At 39.0% G+C, this 21264-nt stretch overlaps 1 protein-coding gene across 1 annotated transcript in view; it reads right to left on the bottom strand.

Annotated features, from left to right (window-relative positions):
* MOCOS (molybdenum cofactor sulfurase) overlaps window positions 1-21264 on the bottom strand; it is a 219082-nt gene that overhangs the window by 191755 nt on the left and 6063 nt on the right. Inside the window, exon 2 of the mRNA XM_074146562.1 lies at window positions 758-847. Within this exon, the coding sequence (XP_074002663.1) occupies window positions 758-847 (90 nt within the window). The remainder of the gene's footprint in view (window positions 1-757; window positions 848-21264) is intronic.

The following is a 21264-nucleotide window of genomic DNA, read 5'->3' as shown; positions in this document are numbered from 1 at the left end:
GATGCTGCTGCCTTTGTATAAAAGCACATTCAGTGTGTGGTTCTTGACTAGATAATAATGTTTGAAAGCAACGTTTAAGTAGAGGATCTGGGGATGAAGCACTTGTAGGTTGTGCTGAAGTACCCATGTCCACAGCTGCAGTAGCTAAAACTCCACCCATATATTGCACAATTCTGTAGATATTTTTACTCACATTCTTATATGCAAGACTGCTTTGGTGATACACGTGCTTTTTTCTGAATACGCACCTAAGTATAATGGTCTGGGAGAGGTATAGTGCCTATTCCCTGCCTAAATTCACTTGGAAAGCTAAGCTTTCTTCTAAATAAAATGCTTAAACTGAGCCACAGTATAAGCTCCCTGTGATGACTCTCACCGCGAAGGGGGGTGGTTCTGGATTCTGGTCCTTGCATAAGAAATTGTGTTTGCATTTTCTGTGGGGAAAAAAAAAGACTGAACAAACAGTGCTCAGAGCTACATTGTATTTGTTTATTCCCACCTTGGTGCCCTAACCCTTGGGCAACAGAGTCATGCTCCCTTTGATTTTTCTTCTTCACCAACACAGAACACCAAAGAACAAAGCTAGGGATGACACAAAGGGCTTATTACTTCTTTATAAAATCACTAGTCTTCCAACTACTCTATAGCAGTGTTAAAAAACCCACAGAACTACTCTTCCGACAACTTAAGAGGCACAGTTTTGATCTATTTAGATGGAAGCCCGAGAAGACTAATGGGAACCCTGTTTTCCACTTACCATAAACGTTGTTTCTGAGGTCATCAGTAAAAGCTTTAAGTAGACTCTCTGGGAAAAGTGCTGAACCAGCATGGTCAAGGTAAGTAATCCCTGAAATAAAAATCAAATTATTAGATTCAATTTCTTAAATATTTATCTCCCACAGACTACATTGTGAAGTCCACCATTCAAATACCCCTGGTGCAGTACACCACACAAAAAGTCAATTTTCCTAAACTTCCTGGTTTATGATGTTCCTCTGCCTGACTTAGAGGTCTCTACAGCTCTCAAAAACCACTTCTCAAATATGTTCCAATAGTCAGGCAGTATTCACAGCAAGGCATCTTTCATTCACTAGCAGAAAAAAAAGGAGGATACAATAGAAGCCTAACATTTTGATTGCATATTTATAATTTTTAATTAAAACCAAAATATTTTAAGAGGTCCTTCCTTTCATGTTTAGATTACACATTCTTTGGAAGAGGAAAAATCTTTTTGTTCTGCCTGTCTTGTGTCTTGTTCTGCTCAGTCTTGTGACTGAGCAAGCAGCTGTCTTCAGCCACAGTACCTTGTTACTCCTAGGCACTACTTACTATGAAAACTACTTTTACCACAATGATAATAATTATTAATAATAGCAACAACAATAGTAGTGTTGCCTCCTTGCTGACAGATGAAGTAACTCTCTCAAGAACAGACAAGGCCTAAATCACGCTTGAAGCCCAAAGAGAGGACACGTTTAAGTTTTAATGTATCTAAATATTTCTTACCACTCAGGTGCACTTAACATTAAATTCATTTTTAAAATCTCCTTTTATATAATTAAGCTATTGCAAAACTTTTAAATAAAAGCTTATTGGAAATGAAGGCTTTTTCATGTTTGGCCATTTTAGATTTCTTAATCTTTAGCAATTATTATTCCATTTCTCCAGTGTGTTTCATGCCCTTTATTAGTTTTTTCATTTCACTTACCTTAAGTATTTCAACCTATTTCCAATTTTAATAATGATGAATATGATTAAGATTGGAATTTATTTTAAAGGCCTTCCCTTTCCACAGGGATTTAAAACTGAGTTAAGCTTTAAATGAGAAACCTTGATACTTGAAAATATATATAATTATATATTACGTTGCTGTAGCGGTGACTCAGTAGGTAAAGATGTGAGGAAGTGCTATCATAAAAGCAATCCGGATACCCATCCCTTCCCTTATTTTCGAAAGAGAAAAGCCCTTCCCTGCCTTAAGATTTCCCCACTTACAGTACCTAGCAGAAGCAGAATTTCTAATGATGGCTTGAAGCTAGCCAAGGGAAAGTGTTTTGAGGTGATCTGAGGGGAGGAGGGTGGAAAAAATGGATTGATTTATTAGATGTACAGATTGTTTAGTTTTTTACTTTTTTTTTTTTTTTTTTTAATCCTAGAAAGTTTCTCCTAAGCACTAAGGAGCAGCACACACAAGCTTACTAAGGTCAAAATGCATATGGGGGTCTATCCAGCCCAGATTCTGATGGGAGAGATTACAGCTGCTTGGCTCAGCCTCGAAATGCAGCGGGTTTGGAGGGCAAGAGGGACGTCACATCATGGGCAGAGACGAAGGAGCAGCATGGACTGGGCCAGCAATGGGACACCAGAAAGGGGACACCAGCAAGGGGGTGCAGCAAAGGGACAGCAGGTGTCCCTCCAGAAGGCCACATGCTCACCGTGGCCGTGCTTAGGCCAGGGCCCGCAGCTCGGCACCAGACACCTCCGCTCTGAGCTGGAGCTGAGGTGGGGAGGAACAGCCACAACCACCACCATCGGGGCCCAGCTTGATGGCAACGGTCAGGGCGATAAACAACCCATGGACACTGGGTACAGCTGGGAGAGCTGGGAAAGGCAGCACTAGAGTTGAGAAAGGGAAGAGACAGTCCTGAGGCAGAAACAGGGGGGAAGGACTGCCATCCTGGAGGTGACCAGCCCGGCCAACACTCTCTCTCAACAAAGCCTCACACAGGGATGCCAGTTGGCTCATTAGCTCTTACGGGCCCCAGCACAGCCCAGTGATGCTCCTCTGGGGGCACAGAGCTGCCAGTTTTGGATTCTTACAGCCCTAAGGAGGTTGACAGCACCAAAATGATAATGAGCAAAAACCAAGCAATTGGCTGAGGCTCCTCGAACACACACCATCCACCGACAATGGGACAGGCGCTTTCCGTCCCAATCAATGCTCCTGAGAGGCAATGGGGACTACAAGGTCTCTAGGTAAAGGCTCCCAAAGTGGTTTATTCCAATTTGATTTGTTATGTAGCTAATTACGAAGTACAATACTGTGCTTCTGTGAAATGGCGGTACAAAAACCAGCTGGACGTTTTTTTAAAATCCTCCTCTGGGTATATCACTTTGAAAATGTAGGAGAACATTTGGCTAAGGAAGGAAAAATTATTAATTCTTAAACTTTTATTTTATCTTTAGTGCTGCTGTTTAACTGAAAAAAAGAGAACAGCATTTAATACTCTCTTGACTCCCCAAGAAAAGAAATAGGTTCTCTCATCATTTGAGATTGCACTGAAACAAATATTTTTACTGCTCTTGCACTTTTGTGCTATAGTCTTTTTTTTCCTGTCTTATTTCACTAAAAATATATTTTTAGAGGAAAGAAAAAAAATGTGGCACACCAGCAAAGAAAAGAACATTAATAACTTTCATTGTGTTTTTCCCTTTTTTTAATACCATTTGCTATTTTAACTTCATTGAACACACATTAGCCAAGGAGATTTGTCAGTATATACAGAATAATATAGTTCCCCCTGTTTCAGTACGGTATTTAGTATATAGGCCGTGAGCACTATGAAATTATACTGTGTACAGAAAGTAACAGGAGAAAGAAAATATAATATGATCAACCAAAAGAAAATTAAAATGCAATATCTATCAGGATGTGGTTTTGTTGCTCGGGGAAAATATAAAATTAACTTTTAGTTTAATTTACATACTATTATGTTGGAATGTGTAACTGACTTCATTGATCTAATAATATACCAACTATTTGATAAAATCATATTTCAGAAGTAGGGGTTTTTTATAGGAGTATCGAAAACCATTCAATGTGTCGGCATTAGTTATGGAAAGTTATTCAGCAAGAGTATTGGTTCATAAGATGTAATATTCACATGCTCATATTCTTGCAGATTAATTTTACACGGGGAACTCTTTGGGAACCAACATGGGCCGGTCTGTCCTGCTGAGGAAAGCCCCAGCCCAGCTCTCTGCGCTCCTTCAGTGCTAGAGTTCACCTCTTGATAAAGCATCTGCCATCTCTGCATGCCTGCCTTGGCTCTTTGTAAAGCTTCCTGAGTGCACATGCTCATACAGCCTCAGAAACTCTAGAGGACCATTTGGTTTAACAGGACATTCTTATTCTTTTAAATGAAAAAAGATAATGATAATTTAATTTGGAGCATTTTAAAATTAAAGAGCCGGGGAGAACATACAGAGTCTAACCGCCTGCAAAATGCTCAAGGCAGAAAGGAAACTACCCAGATGAACCTTTTGGAGACAAAATACCTGCTTCTGACAAAGGCATGCTTTCCTAAAAGGTGATTCTGCCTAACTTTGAAGAAAGTTAAAGACACCATGTGATGAACTGAGAGTAGAATAAGGAGGTTATGTCTTTACTAAATCTTTTAGTAATTATTAGGCTATGTATACGCCTACCACCCAGAGGACAGTCTAGAGGGAGAGGAGCACAGGATGCACTCCCCACAATGGCCTGCTGGCACACAGAAAGTAAGCTTTCTTCCCTTTCACACTCCATGCCTGGTCACCCAGCTCCTATCTACCTAAATTATTACTATTTTGGTATTATGTAACCTGCTCTTTTAATCCCTGAAATTGTTCTTGGTGCTATATGTTTCTGAACTTTGACTGAGTATCACTTCCAAAAATAATCAGTTTACCTACACTGCACGTGGCTGTCCCATGTTCACCTCCTTAAGCTTTTGCCATCCTGCGATTCTCCCACGGTGATCAAAACAAGCCAACCTGTGCTGCGGCTTCACAGATTATTTCTCACAGTCCCGGCACTTCAAAATTCCTGCACTCCAGCTGATTACAGGCTGCCAGTTACATTGCCAGAAGTTTCATAATGAAGAATGAAATGTGTAGTTAGAAGGCAGCAACTGTACAGATTCATGAATTTTTTTTGTCAGATATAATTGCAATTCAGTGGGATTATATACACAATATTACTTGGAAAGTAGATACAGCTAATGCCCCGGGGAAACAGTATATATCTTAAGTACGGCAATATTAACAAAGCCAGTATGAAATAAATTATATGAAAACAAGCTGAAGGCAAAATAAAGCATTATCTGTCAAAAGAGAAATATGAGAGATTTTCATACACCAAAACAAAAGCAAAAGAGAACTGGAACAACCAAGTGACAAAATAGGAAGGAGAGGGCTCTACAGAGGTTGTAGACAAGTGTGATATCATTTGGACGCAGTGAGGTTCCAACAGGTAGTATCATCTCAGGTTCCTCAGGTTATTTTAGTCATCTAAGTCAGAGCCTTGCTCTCTCTTTCCATTGACTGCATAAGAATTTAGCTCCCCCCAGGGACACTCCTAAATTAAATGTCAAAAGCAGATCTAACTATCTATATATATAACCTTTATAAAAGTGCTTGAAATTCCATGATGATACAGGGCCTGATATGCCCACAGACTGTATAGACAGGTAAAGATCCTGCAAATGCAAAACCATTAATAAAGTACATTAAAAGCAATATAAAAAAAATAATCCTACTACTAATATGGCTTGAGATTTGCTTTTCCTGGACATTTTCTGGATTAAATATTTAGTAAATATTGTTATTTGTACCTTCAGTTTATGTTTAGTGTTGACTTAGACAAAAGCTATCAAAACCAGAGTTTGTTTTCTGAATAACAATACGCTTCTCACCTAAACACTCCTGCTCTGCTAGACAAGGTAATGTTTTGTTTCCCTTGCTTAGGGCCAAGGAGCTCTTCAAAAGACCACAAAAGCATAGTGCTTGATGGACAAGGCCATAGATGCCCAAAGCCTGAATAGCTACCATGCAGTTAAAGGAGACACTGGTCCTCGGCATGATTTGACTTAATTGCTACAGGCCCGACGAAGCAACACAGCAGTCAACCCACAGCCATGGGGCATGTTCTGCTTCCCACTGCCAGTCAACGGAGTTCATCAATTCGACTAATCACAGCTGGACCTGACTGCCAAACGCTGATCCGCACTGGACTGTGAGCAACGTGGATAATGGTATCAGTATTTTAAGGGCTGCTAACAAGTTACTGAGTTCTGTGGGAAACTGGTGTTTAATTAATGTATTTTAGTGTTTGACTTGACGGACTGATTACAAAAAGCAAAGCATGAAATGTGCAATTACATTTATCCGTAATAAGTTCCCATTATTTTTCTCCACATGCTATTGGCTTGCATTATTTGCTCTCATGGCATTATTACCTACAGCAAAGCAGACAGAACATGAAAACAATTTACAGTCAATACCATACACCCTCTTTGCTTGCTGTACTCCTCAGCAGGGGCCATACCGACTCCCCAAAAGCTATTTAGGTGGCTAGGGTTACTCCAGTAAGCACTGGCACTATTCTGTGTACATAAGCTCCCACTTGCAGCTTATAGTTTACAGCTTGCTGGTATTGAGGTCTCTGCAAGCGCTAAGAAAGCAAGGATTTCACATTTATTAAGAAGTCACATCCAACCCCATGAAATGTATCTCTCACAGCTGCAGAAAAAAAAATAAATCATGCCATCAAATTTCATCATTTGCCAGCTCCTGTGCTAAATGAGACGGCAGTAAAGGGATCAATCAGCACCCACCTTCGTCCATGCGGCCTACCTGCAAGACACAGCTTTATTCAGTGCTCACTTTTTGCTCACTAGGGCGTGATTAAATATCGACTGCAGTCAGTGATTTTATTTCCACAGACACCTTTCCAGAAGAGCTGAAGCCTTACTTGTGGGCATGAATCAGAGGTACCTCAGCTACATGCAAATAACATACCAACTGTCTCGTTGTCTTTGGATGAAATATAAATCACAAGTGATTCATATTTATGCAAGTCTTCAAACAACTGTAGCTCACCCAAACCAAAACTAGCTTTCACACCTCCCTAGCGAATATACTACCACCTTTCAGTCTTTTTTTTTCTTTCTCTCTGATGCAATTTTTTTTTCTTTCTCTCTGATGCAATTGATCAAATGAAAGAAGAGTTGAAAGAGAACATATTCACCATTCTTCTATTACTGGAAAATGCTTTTGTTGGTTTTGCTGAAATTTTCACAGAAACATTCACTTTTGTGTAGGAAAGAGGCATTCAGAATTTCCGCTGGAGATGAAAACACGATGGTAAAAAAAATGTTTATGGAATCTTAATAATAATTGTTTATAATAGAGGTCATTAGCTAAACATTCTAGTAGCATTCTCCTGCTCTACTTTTCTTCCTATTCTTCCCATAAAACAGCCACAGGCTTACAACAATATGTCAAGAGAATGTTTGAAACTGACTTTTCTAGTTAGTTCTATTTCTTGCTCTGTGACCTGAATTAATTGGATTCATATTAAATCTAGGACAAATTAGTGACTCTAAATATTCCCTGCAAAATATACCAAATGAAATGTGCAGTGACATACTTTAAATTTACTACCCTTTAAATTATTTTATGGGTTTCCAAAAACACTAGGAGAAGACGAACTAAGTTCAAAATAACAGAAAAACAAAAAAGAGCCCTTTTTTTCTCCCTTCTCTCTTAAAACTCATTTCATTACACATAATACTCAAATCACTATGAGCTTCTTGGAGCTAGAGCCTTGGGTTGAACATGCAACCACAGCAATAATTAAACACCTGCATAAAAACTGGTACATGCAATGACCAGTGAATGACAGACAACAAAAATCAGTTATCCCGACTGTTGAGGCCCTACAGAAGTACTTCCCAGCTGGCGTTTCTTCTCGATGACAAGATGATGTGTAATGCCTTGTTAGGCAAATGCAATGGTACCTCCCTCTGCTGGCTTGTTGCAGAAAAGAGAAGAGGCTGCTACTGCAAACCAGTAATAAAGTTATGCTCCGGTGAAGTTCTTCACACAAGGTTCCCCACAGGCAGTTACAGCCTTCAACTTATTTATACCATCCAGAAAACATTCTATTGCCAGGAAGAGATACTGAGGATCAACTTCAGGAATATAAACCTAAGAGAAACGTTAAGTTTCAGCATAAATTGGGACTATCTTTCAGAAACAAACACATAAAAACAAATAACCATGTTACCAAGAGGAACTGTATGTAAATTCTGACCATTGGCCAGTACCCCAGTCTTGTAAGACAACAGGTCTGAGAAGGATCTTCTAGCCCACAGTGAGTAGTCCTTTGCTACAACAGGCGACTATACTTATCAACCAAGCTACTTCCATATGAAAAATTTGTAGGTTATTAGCCTACCTTGTTCAAACCAGAAGAGTGCTTCAGAATCGCATCCTCCTGGTAAGAAACTACATCTTAACCACTAGAGTATGTTTTTTCATGGTGACTGTATTCTCATATTGCTTTAAGACCTATTTTCACCCACTCGGCTTCAACAGGTATTTCTCCCTTGACAAACCAGTAGCACCTCTCCACCTGATCTGGCTAAAAATGCCACCTTCCTATATTTCTAATGCATGAAATAAGGGGGATAGAGTCAGAGAGCATGGGGTGAGGGAGCAGAACTCACATTCCAGAAAAAGATCACAGCGTTTTGGAAAGCTAGAGTAATTTTCCTTAACTTTACTGGGAAAATATCATCTCAGACCAACACATCCATACCTCTTGGCTTACTCTCCTGTTACTCCTTACCTGGTTTACACTCCTAATTGTTCTAATAGTCAGAAGAAACAGCAGTATTAAACCAGGAAGAGGTTTAATGTTTGAAAAGCCCATGTATAATGCTTTCTGAGATCTCCTGTATCATCTTTACACCAGTAATCAGCCACCAATGGAAACTGAGAGCACAAACACAAGACAGCAACAATTTTCCAGTGTGCTTTCTTTAGTGAGAAAAAATATTACCTACAGGAGTTTCAGTATCGCTTCTGAGTAACTACTTAAGATTTAATATAATGTATGCAAGTAATTTAATTTTAATAAGACACAGAAATACTGAGATTTTATTAGAGAGATAGGAAGTACGCATGAAAAACTATGTATAAGCTTTTCTAGCGCATATGTATTGGGTTAATATAAACATTTTTCCATTTTTGGCACCGATTCTGCACAGAGCAACCCAGTTTAACTTTTACTTTATTGTAATTTGATCCAAGCTGCTACCTCACATGAAACTTATTCAACCATAAACAGACCAGTCTTAATGATAAGATCATGTTCAATTGCTTTACCTGCACTGAAGTTCACAGACTGCATTAGATATACAGACATCAATAACACAACTCATTAAATATATTTATTTCTTATTTTCAGAAATTAGAATTATTTTGTAAAATTTTTCAGGACTGACTGTAATTTTGCAATACCTTCACAAACAATGTAATACTTAGTACAAAAAGCATCATCTAATTGGAAAACAATATTTTTCCCACTCAAAGAAAATAAATATTTAACAGACACAAACAGGTTTCTGTCAATATTTTATTAGGAATGTAATTATAAATTGGCATAAATTTTCTCTTATACCTTATTATATTTGGATTAACTTATTTTCTACAGTTTATTTTCCATTTATTAGGGGTCTTCCCAAGCATAGATTCAAAGTTTTCAACAACCATTTCCAGGAATATGCTAGGAACAAAAAAGTACATTTATCAAAAAATAATGTTATAGTAAACCACAGTATTTAATTCTGAAACAGTATGACAACTGCAGAGTATTATTAACTAGTTCTGACAAAATTAAAATACCACCTTCCTAATGACTAGGCCTGAACGCAGCAGTATCTGAGAGAAATCCTACCTAACACAGGCTTACTTTTAAAGGGAATAACAGCATGCAGCTTCCAGATATTCTGTTTTGTTTTTTTTTTCTTAATTTCACTGACATCCAGCATGTTACAACTTAGTAAAAGAAAAATTAAAAATCACTTGAGCTGTTGACACAAGCATATAGGTTATGACCCTCTTTCTAAAGGACTGGTACCACGTGACACAGCTTTTAGAGGTTTGGTCACTACTTTGACTCTAACTTCGGACAGCAAAAATCCACTGCTGGTTACTGCCATACAGCTGTGTAGAAGTTTGTGGATCTTCCAGAGACATTACCTTGCATTGGGTATAGACATCATCATTTCAGAGGTAAGGTTCTCTTTCCTCTGAAGGGCTGCAATGGGGCAAAAAAAAAGGCTTTTCCAAAGTCCATTGAGTAAAAAGGAACCCAAGTGAAGCCTGATTGAGTTTCCAGCTGTATGACAATGAATAACCAGAGCAGACTTTGCCTCCAGGTCACAGAGATCTCAGGCTCCATTCAAGCAGAAGAACATGCATCAAGGTCTGATTCAGAGCCTTTGAAGTAATTGTGAGGCTCAGCTCAACTCTGTATGAGTTAAAACATTAACAAATACGCTATAATCAGCACTTCCTAAACATACTGCACTGATTACCTTTTTGGTACCAGGCCAAGGTAAAGAGCTGGGTTATGATCTGCACAGAAGCGCAAATTACCTCTGAAGCAAGTGAAATTGTCCCTTCTTGAATACGACATGTTGGGCTGCTCATATTGCTGTCTCATCATATGGCATCTACAGGACATCTTCAGTCTCTGGGCTATGCATGCTCTCTCTGATTAAAAGTATCAATTAAAAAAGTGCAACATTTTAAATAATCCATCAACAAAAGATGTAGGAGGGCTACAATAGAAGCAACAGCAACAGAATCTCAAAATGACATAAATCAGCTTACTAAAGTCAGTTACATCAAACAAAGAACTGCTCCAGAAATGTATGCAAGACATCCAGGTGATTATTTCCCCTAAGCACATTTTACGCACCTTTATTTACAAATATGCACAAATATGCCTGTGTATGCAGTACTGAGAGGGGTATTTGAATATATGTACATAAATATCCCCTTAAGAGGATAATTAGTGTTTTCATATTGCTTCTTGTAGCAGAACATAAGGAAAAGCAGATGTGAATCTGGAGACTCTCTTCCCTTACAGCTCTTTTCCACCTTCTCTTCTCTACTGCTTCTCTAACTGTACATTTTTGGTAAACAGATAACCTAGAAGTCATCACACTTGCTTTCAGTCTCAATCAAAATTAAGGTCTACAGAACAGCATCAACACTCAACAAAAAGGATAATAATTTTTGCTAACATACCAAAGTTGCAGGGGTTTTTGTCAGGGCTTCTTTTCTTAAAGAAAGAAAAGATACTTTGCCTTAAGCATCCCCTCCCTTCCCCCTAAATAAGACAGACCAAAACAAAGGTATCTAAGGTGGATATCTCTGAAGAGAGCTAGGCACACTTCCAATGTGAATAAATTTGCATTCACTAGGGAATTTCAGTACAGGGGACTAACTTCTAATGCTGTTCAGCTCAATGTAAGTCCATTTGGTCAACTACTCTTCTCTTTTGCAATTTCAGTTTCTTTACTGTGGTGCTCAATGTTTAAATAAAGTAGGATTTGGGGCACTTGTGAAGTTAACCCAATTTATGCTAGTACTTACTAAGAAAATCCAAATATCTAAGCGTCTTGAACTCAGTAATAGACTGACACTATTGATACAAACATACAGAATTTCATGTCTGGTAATAACATTCCAGTGGATACTTTTGCTTACAAAAAAGAGTTTCACAGTTGCTCCTCTGTTTTTACGGATCCAGCAATAAAGCAATTACAACTTTATTCCAATTTTATAACCATACACCTAAAGAACATTTTGCTGCACTTCACTAAATCATGGTATAATTCCTCTCAATTAAAGGGCTTCTTTCAATACTAATGGCATTAGAAATGAAAAGAATTATAATTTCAGCATAATATATCCAAAGTGCTAAATACAAATGACCTCATTAACACTAGACTAGCATTGAGAATGAATAAAAGATTATGCATGGAAAAACAAATATTCCACAATTTCCCTAATATCTGAACTCTGAGCTTAAAATCACAACTCTGCTACGACACCAGCTATTGCGTTTTGCCTCGAGGCAGCTGAGAAAACATTATGCACTTAAAAATCAAGATGTATAGTCTTGCCATATCTGAATAAATGACAAGAGGAGACACAATATTCACACAACATATTTTACTCAGTTTATGACAAAAGATACTGGAAAATACTATCTAGATAAAAACTCACATAGCATACTCTGCCTCCAGTACTGACTACAGGATTGGATCCTGAATATGAGTACCAATTCCATATCTGGGGTCTCCGGAACTATCAGAAACTCTGAAGTGCTGGATTTGGTGGAGTTCCCTACCCATGCTAAAGCCTGGTCCTCCTTTATAGATCACTCCTATTGATGCTGTACAAACCACAGATTGCTGAACACACCCATCCCTCATATGGACGAAGGAAGTCAGGTGGCAAGTTGAGAGTTATCCAAGTTAAGAAAGTCAGGAATTGATTCTGTAACATGAAGCGAGGATGAAGAGGAATTTTAACTGAGGTGAACATTATTTATGACAATGAATGATCATATTAATAAAGAACAGCACTATCGTAAATGGAAAAGTAATAGTAATTTGCTAATATTTCAGAGCTAATTTCTGTGCTGTTAATTTTCAAATACTTCCTCAGACTTGCTAGTGTAAAACTGTAACTAGAAGTAACATGACAGAATACTATTAAGTTTCTGTAATGAGCTCTTATTATATCCTGAAAGTGTCTACTTTTTGTTGCATTTCTGCTTGCAGGCATATTACCATATTCCCCCGAAGCAAATATGTTAAAGGCAACAATAGTATGTTTGGTTCTTATCACTTGCATTTTAAAACTACTTATTTGTCATTAAAATGAAATTAATTTGCAATTCCTGTTTATTTTTAGCAAAACTGCAAGAACTTTCTTCACCAAAAGGATCACACAGGATATGTAAAAACAAAACAATCAAAAATATCTTCTAAACATATCAAAACACCTGCTAAAATAGTTAGTAAAGGCTCCCAGTGGAGCACAGGAAGACGAAGATATGGCTCAGGGGTTTGGAAAATGTAAGGGAAAAGATTATAACTCTAAGCAAAGGAACCACAAAATCAAGTGTTTAAATAAAAACTTAAATGTTAAAATCAGTATGTTAGGGTGCCCTCATTTGTGTCCTTAGTTACAGTTACCTCAAGAAGGACCTGATTTTCAAAGAACTGTAATATCACATCAATGGTAAATCTGGTTTAGTCAGATGTCTCAATCTGTCCCACCATCTTTCAATTAGAGTATCCAAAATTCAAACAATTAAGGGGGGGAAAAATCTCGGTCAAAATATTCTGCCACAATGATGACTCAAAGAATGCATGTAACCAGTGCATACAATGACTGTTTCTACATGTTTCATTCCAGATCCATTTAGTTCTAAAAACTGCTCTCCAAACTTGTGCCGTAATATCAAAAGGGGACATTTAGTCACCACCACAACACAATTAATGGCTCCCCAATAGTCAACCTGGAACGAACCTGGGCAATAAGTTGCACCCACCATCATGCAGGTTTCATGTGAGATAGCTGCTTTGACGAAGTTTGTTTCCAGATGGACAGCAAGCCTTCCTCAATGTTTTGTATAAATACCAGGTATCTGGTACTTTATCCGTGCAGAAAGTCAGGATAAAGCGGTAACGTGAACCTCATGAGATCAGTTATTCCACAGTGTACACAGACTATTATTATTTTTTTCTACAGGAGCTCTCCAACTTGTGCTGACAGAGGGATATAAGAAAGGTGTTAAGTGTACAATTTTTCCCACGCCCACCTCATTCTGTTTTCCTCCTTCCTCCCTCCCAACTTGGAACACTTTTATTTCTTTTGCTAAGGAAGGTGACTGTTAGGTACTTAATGTTCTCACCATAGACTAAAATTCCTGGATTAAAATATATATACCCATTTATGTATATTTATTTATGTTTATATTTTTATATATACCCATTGTAATGTCTGCCCAGTAGAGAGACAATAAGACACAATCAGTTTTGATAGGAATAGGTTCTTGTTTATACGACTTTTTCTGTAGTGTTCTATTTTTTCTCATATTATATTCCTGTCTACAAGTTGGGAACCCCAACCAACCTATATCCAGAGGACTACATAAGATGAGACTGCTGTTTTCTCCTGTGTCGTTCCACAAGGAATACATAGTGCAGTGAAGTAGATTTTATGCACACAACATTGCCCATAGCTCATTTACATAAAGAGCCTAAACAGTAAGGTTTCTCCTCTGGATTCAGCTATTTCTGTTCTCAAACTAGAGGGAAATTCAATCTACAGCCCAGATCAAATGGAGATGCAGCGTGACTAGAAAGACCACAATTCAGTCAGATTATTTTTAAAAAGTATAAAAATTTATCTGTCGTCCTAAAGGAAAAAGCAAGAGACCTCCCTTCCACTCTTCCTCTCATGTACAGAAGCTCTTTATAACTAAATTATAAATATTGATTTTAGTCCTTTGAAAAATTCTCATGCTCTTTCAGTACAATCCATGTAAGAACTTAATAATTTTTAAAGCCACAGTAAGTTCCATGAACATGTAACTTAAGAGACATTTGAAGAGGTTAGAACTAGCCAAAGTCAGGTTTTCCCCCTAACTTCCCAATACCCACTCATTATAAATAGATTTACATGTAGCACTGAAATACAAAACCTGAAGGAGATCATTGTAAATTAACTGCTACTTGATCAGTTCAGTAGGTAATCACATTTCTACTATGAGCATGGAAGGAAGCAGAAGAAGTGACTGATAGTGGATGTTGGATGCACCCACAAGGTATCTAGTGTTCAGATTTCAAGATTTGATTAGGCACTTTTGGAAACATGACAGCTGTCATGAGATTATTTGGTACTGTTTCCCCCACTTGAGTGGCACTGAAGTTTATCCAGGAAGCGTTGCAGTGTAATCCTTGTGACACTTCGCAAGTACATCTATCCTTCTCTGTACTTGCAGAAATGGAAGAAAAACTGATTAAAGTTCTGATGGTAGCAGCTATTTAATCTCTCAGGAGCTGTCACATTCAGTGATGCAAAGCTCGGAGAATCAACCTAGTGCCTCCAAACAAGCATTACACTCTGTGAACTCTGCAACAGTCTACACATTTAAAGGAACGGAGGTTTTAGTAATTTTTTTTTTTAATGGGTAGCTTCAGCTCCCATAAGCCAAAAAGCTGGCTTCGCCTTTCATTAGAGGTAATCAGAATATAAATATTCCAATGAAAGCAGGTGTTTTTAAATTTGACATGTGAGGAACAGGGAGAGGAAGATTTCTCCCAACCCTTGAAAAACACCAGATGGAAAGGAAACTCAGTAAAAAATAAATCAGTGTAACTCTCTAGGATTTATACTTTTTCATCATTCACAAAGTACTCAACCTCATACTATTACAGGTTTCTAATGATAACCAAGAGGATGAGTTATAAAAGGGAGAAATAGATGGCTGTGCCCCTCAGAGAGCATTTCACTGGACTAGACCCACCCTTTGGGCAAGTTGCTATTGAAAAACAGAAGGTGGAGGGAGGGTTTGTTTTTATACTGCTTACATCTCAAGGAGGGTTCTTGTAGCGGCACAGGAAGGCTTCATCTTCTGTCCCCAAATCTCTCCTAGCTGGTCAGATGAAGCCAGGGCCATAGGGGTGCACACTAAAAGACAGCCCTGGTTCCACAGATGCTTTCTGTGCTCTGCAGATGAGCTTCACCGAGCCTGAACATAAGGCAGCTCCTAACAAAATCATCATTACTTCCTTCCCCACTCCCCAAAGTCTGATTTCTATGCAAGCAGTAGTTAATCACCCAAAGATCACTTTAAATTCTATTTTCCAACCAAAAAAAACCAAGCGTCTAAAGAAGAAGATAGAAAGTTAAAACTAAACTTGAAAGTTACTAGTGAAATGGCTTTTTGTGGTATGAAAAGGAATATTAAAAAAGCTTACTTTTTGTCCCCAGACATCTGCCTCCTTACTCCCTTACTCACACCCATCCTCTTCCTTCAGCTGAGTATTTTAGAGATACTGAAAGGCTTTAAAGAATGCAATTTAAGTGGGAATCACCAATCATGAACACCATCCTCAAGGAAAATATTTCATGGTACCAAATTCTAAATTGTTGTTATGAACTCAAAAAAGACAACTTGCCATAGTTTTTCCTCCTATATTTCTGGAACCTGAAGGTGCATAAGTCCATGGGACCTGACGAAATCCACCCACAGGTCCTGAGGGAGCTGGCAGACGAAGTTGCTAAGCCGCTTTCCATCATATTGGAGAAATCCTGGCAATCTGGCAAAGTTCCCGCTGACTGGAAAAAGGGGAACATAACCCCAATATTCCAAAAATGAAAAAAGGAAGACCCAGGGAACTACAGGCCAGTCAGCCTCACCTCTGTGCCTGGCAAGATCATGGAGCAGATCCTCCTGGAATCTCTGCTAAGGCACATGGAAAATAATGAGGTGATTGGAGACAGCCAGCATGGCTTCACCAAGGGCAAATCGTGCCTGACTGCCACAGGCTTGGTGGACAAGGGCAGAGCAACAGACGTCATCTACCTGGACTTATGCAAAGCATTTGACACTGTCCCGCACGACATCCTGGTCTCAAAATTGGAAAGTCATGGGTTTGATGGATGGACCACTCGGTGGATCAGGAACCGGCTGAATGCCACACTCAAATGGTTGTGGTCAATGGTTCAATGTCCAAGTGGTGGCCAGTGACGAGTGGAGTTCCTCAGGGGTCGGTACTGGGACCAGTGCTGTTCAACATCTTTGTCAGAGACATGGACAGTGGGATAGAGTGCACCCTCAGCAAGTTTGCCGACGACACCAAGCTCGGTGGCGTGGTCGACATGCTGGAGGGAGGGGATGCCATCCAGAGGGACCTGGACAGGCTTGAGAGGTGGGCTTGTGCAAACCGCATGACGATCAACCAGGCCAAGTGCAGGGTCCTGCACCTGGGACATGGCAATCCCAGGCACAAATACAGGTTGGGCGGAGAATTGCTAGAGAGCAGCCCTGAGAAGGACTTGGGGGTGTTGGTGGATGAGAAGCTCAACATGAGCTGGCAGTGTGCACTAGCAGCCCAGAAAGCCAACCGCATCCTGGGCTGCATCAAGAGAAGTGTGGCCAGCAGGTCATAGGAGGTGATTCTACCCCTCTACTCTGCGCTCATGAGACCCCACCTGGAATACTGTGCACAGCTCTGGAGTCCTCAACACAGGAAGGACATGGACCTGTTGGAACGGGTCCAGAGGAGGGCCACAAAGATGATCAGAGGGATGGAGCACCTCCCCTATGAAGACAGGCTGAGTGGGTTGTTCAGCCCGGAGAAGAGAAGGCTCCGGGGAGACCTCATAGCAGCTTTCCAAAATCTGAAGGGAGCCTACAGGAGAGCCGGGGAGGGACTCTTTGTCAGGAAATGTAGTGACAGGACAAGGCGTAATGGTTTTAAATTGGAAGAGGGGAGATTTAGATTAGATATTAGGAGGAAATTCTTTACTGTGAGGGTAGTGAAGCACTGGAACAGGTTGCCCAGGGAAGTTGTGTATGCCCCATCCCTGGAAGTGTTTAAGGCCAAGCTGGATGGGGCTTTGAGCAACCTGGTCTCGTGGGAGGTGTCCCTGCCCATGGCAGCGGGGTTGGAACTCGATGATCTTTAAGGTCCCTTCCAACTCTAACCATTCTATGATTCTATGATTCTGCTCTTGGGGAGCCTGGAGAAATACTAAGTTCACTAACCAAACATTAACCAGACAGTTAATAATCCTTAAAACAGAGGGCTTAATTTCATTAGTGGAAAAAAAATGGCATGGGCATATGCCTCAGTCAAATCAGAAATAGTTGTAAACAACAGAATGGAAAGGAGTTTATGAGTCCCACTCCCAGGGGGTGCTCCGTTCCAGGAAACAAGGAAAGTCAGCTGTGGTGCAGTTCAGATGTGTTGTTCTCTTTATTTCCTTATTTTATCTTCAAAATATACCTTTGGACCCTTAAAGGTTGGGTTTGCACTTTTATTGTCTCTTGCATATAATGTCCAGTTACACAAAACATATCTTACATGGGTTTTAGTTTATTTCTTACATCTTCCAATTCACTGCCAATGACTTTAAATGGCATGTGTTTTTCTTCACTTGTAGTAGTATTAAATTACCATCTTTTCAGAAGGGCGATCAGTCATCCTGCATTTGTATTATTAGGCTGTCTCAGCAGCGTTGTACGTGTCACTAAACATCTATGCTAAGGTGATAAGAAGATAATTATTATCATATTGCTACACTTCATGACCACCTTCCATGATACGTTACTTCACAGACATTCACTTTTTTAAGGGAATGTATTTAAAAGCTGTTATTCATTAATCAAATGTTTCATTTGTTTGTGAACACAAACTCTATGAGCCAGTAACAACGGAGTGCAATAATCTATATACAGTTTAGTCTGAACAGCAATTCAGTCAGCTTCCCAGCTATGCAATACTACCAAGTTTGTGTGCACGGGGAGGAAAGTGTCATCCACATCTGGCAAAGGCTCCTTTTCCACACAGTCGTTAATTTTACTCCATTCAGTCCATCAGGCTGGGAGTTCTTGGTAGTTAACCACTTTTATTTATCTGCTTTTATCCAACCTCATGAGAAGGCAACATGTGTTATCAAAGCAAATTGTCCATCACAACCGAGATACGGCAGGCTATTAAGAAGAGTCTCCCATTCTGCTCAATGGGCTCACACACTCCTAAACTGATTAAATCTGTAACAAATATTTTCCTAGTGTGGGTTGAATCAAAGACGATGACAGATTTTTAAAAAGTTGCATACTGCCAGAGCAGCTGAGTAACATTTTGGTTTGTGACAATTCTAATTGTTTACTTTGAAAGAAATTATAGGCAGATATAAAAATAATAAAAACATGACTCCCAGTCACATGTTTCATAAGTTACTAAGTAAGTTACACTCCTTAATAAATTACTTGGGAATGAATGGCACAGTAGATGAACAGTGTATTTTACTCAACAGCAATACAAAATCCTTTTTTTAAAGGAAAGGCAACATACATTTGATGCCATCAGTTCCAAATTACTGAATTATGACAGCTTTAATGCGCTATGTGGCATCAACATAAAAACATGGAAGATCCTGGGCCTCAATTTCTTCCTCAGGAATAAATTACACGACAAACTTTCTGATGACTCTGTGACTTTAACTGACCTGTTCTTAAGTTTGCAAAGGGGTACGAACAGTGATATTTGGTGTTTAATTGTGCATTAATGAAATTAATTCACACAACATTAATTTAATTAATGAATATTTGTTCAAATGAGCTTCCTGTCTTCTTTCCAAATTTTAATTTAGGGCATTACTTTCCATAGTGCTAGTAGAAGTAAGCTCAGTGGTGTAATCACCCTTCCCCAGCTAACCACGTCACCAAAAGATCACATCCTTGGATACCTCTCTCTTTTAAGAAAACTGTAAGTGACAAAAATCCTGTCCAGTCATGTTCTTAGCTTTCTTTTACAGGCATTTTACTGTTGCTCCAGGAACTAATCTGAACGAGCACAGAAACTATATCTTTTTTACTTCTCTTGCAAAAGCCATATTGCCCTAGCTGCTACAAGAAAGGAGGAATTAGTCAGTACAATCCTGAAAGCAAGAAGGGGGAAATAAAATATCAGGGAGAAAAAGATTTCTCTCCCAAAGACCTGCCTTCCAATCTTATATGTATATTTCACATTCCATAAAAAACCCCAACTTAACACTTTCCTGCATGACACTCTTACAACAGCTGCCTGCCTGTGGTCACATCCTCATTGCAGGCACCTCGCAGACCATAACTTCTCTATGGCAGGACAGAAGGTGAAGGGGCAAAGAGCATCACGGGATCCACCTGGGCTGCCAAGAATACTGCCAGGAGCATAACGACTTGCCTCATTAGCATTAAAACTAATGAAGTTTGACTTTTTACTGCTTTGTGGCCTGTCTTAATGCCTCCCTGCCCTACTATACACCTGTTCCTCTGTAACTCTGACATCCATTTCCCACACCTTCAGTTCTTGACACCACCTTTTCTATAATACCTCCAGAAACAGCAAGTTTATCTCCTAACAAATGTGGTAGGAACCAGTCTGTGATCCAAACTGTTTGTGTGCAGATCAGTATGCAGACATGGTAACATTATCAGCATTATTAACTTAGGAAGGTAAAATAATTATACCAACCTCAAGTTGACCTATTCATAAGAATTTTTTGTAGTTCTGTTTTTAAGTTTCTGAATTCAGTGAGGTTTAAAAATGAAATAAAATAAATAAAATTTAAATTAATAATAATAATAATTAAAAAAAAAAACAAAACAAACAGAAAACACCAAAACACCTTACAGGTATTTTAATGTCACATAAAGGAAAACATCCGCATTGAATATTCCTGTGGCTTGGGCCAAGACAACCTATTATAAAAAGCCTGAGACATTTGAGAGCTCAGCATCCTACTTCCTAAATACCATCTCCGAGTTAAGCATCCCACTAGCCTCCTGCTCTGCAAATATATTGTGCTGCCAACCCATTTATCAACCTCTCATATCAGTGCTTTTTACTATGCAGCACTCTGCAGCATGGTCTTCCTGAATTCAATGACAGTCTTTTCACACCCAAGTGAGGTCTTTGCAGCACCTCTGTGATACAAAGTATGCGATGAATCAAGCTGATCAACAAAAACTGACCTCTCGCTTCTCTGGCTTTTTGTCCTTAGACTTGGAGTACCCTCGAATGCCGGTGAGCAGCTCGGACATGGGAATTGCTACTGTAACATATAATGGCAATTTCAAGAGCTTCAGGTGCCAGGTTCTGATTTTGCAAGGGAAATTCCAGTACAAGTGCAGGGACACCAGCAGCAGATTATATCTGTCTGAAACCTTGCATACGCTCTTTAATTAATCACCTTACATTTCATATTTAAAAAAAAAAAAACAAAAACAAAAACAAAACCAACAACAAACAAAAAAAAAACACGACCCCAAAAAAATCACATAAACATCATACAGAAATATACAAAAATATGCTGGGAAGAAATCAATACACATCTTACACATAGCAACCAGAGAGGACAAACAGGAGAATCCAAGAGGAAGTCAGGGAATGGAAGGAAGGATGCAACACTGATGTGTGATTCTGTAGGAACAAGATTTTGGTGTATTTCCAGTTTTTGAGTAAGAGATAAGAAAGCATGTTGTGCTTTTCTAAATAAAACATTTGCCCATTTTAATACTTTCATACACTAATATACATCTTGTACAGACATTAATTTTAGAGATAACGTATCTTTTAATTAAAAGTGTAATTTTTTTTAATGGATGGCTGATACCCTGCCGCATCTATGGAG

Source organism: Numenius arquata, chromosome 4, assembly GCF_964106895.1.
Source record: "Numenius arquata chromosome 4, bNumArq3.hap1.1, whole genome shotgun sequence".
Lineage (NCBI taxonomy): Eukaryota > Metazoa > Chordata > Aves > Charadriiformes > Scolopacidae > Numenius > Numenius arquata.
The sequence above is the reverse complement of the archived record's forward strand: the minus strand, read 5'-3'. Positions and strand labels throughout refer to the sequence as shown.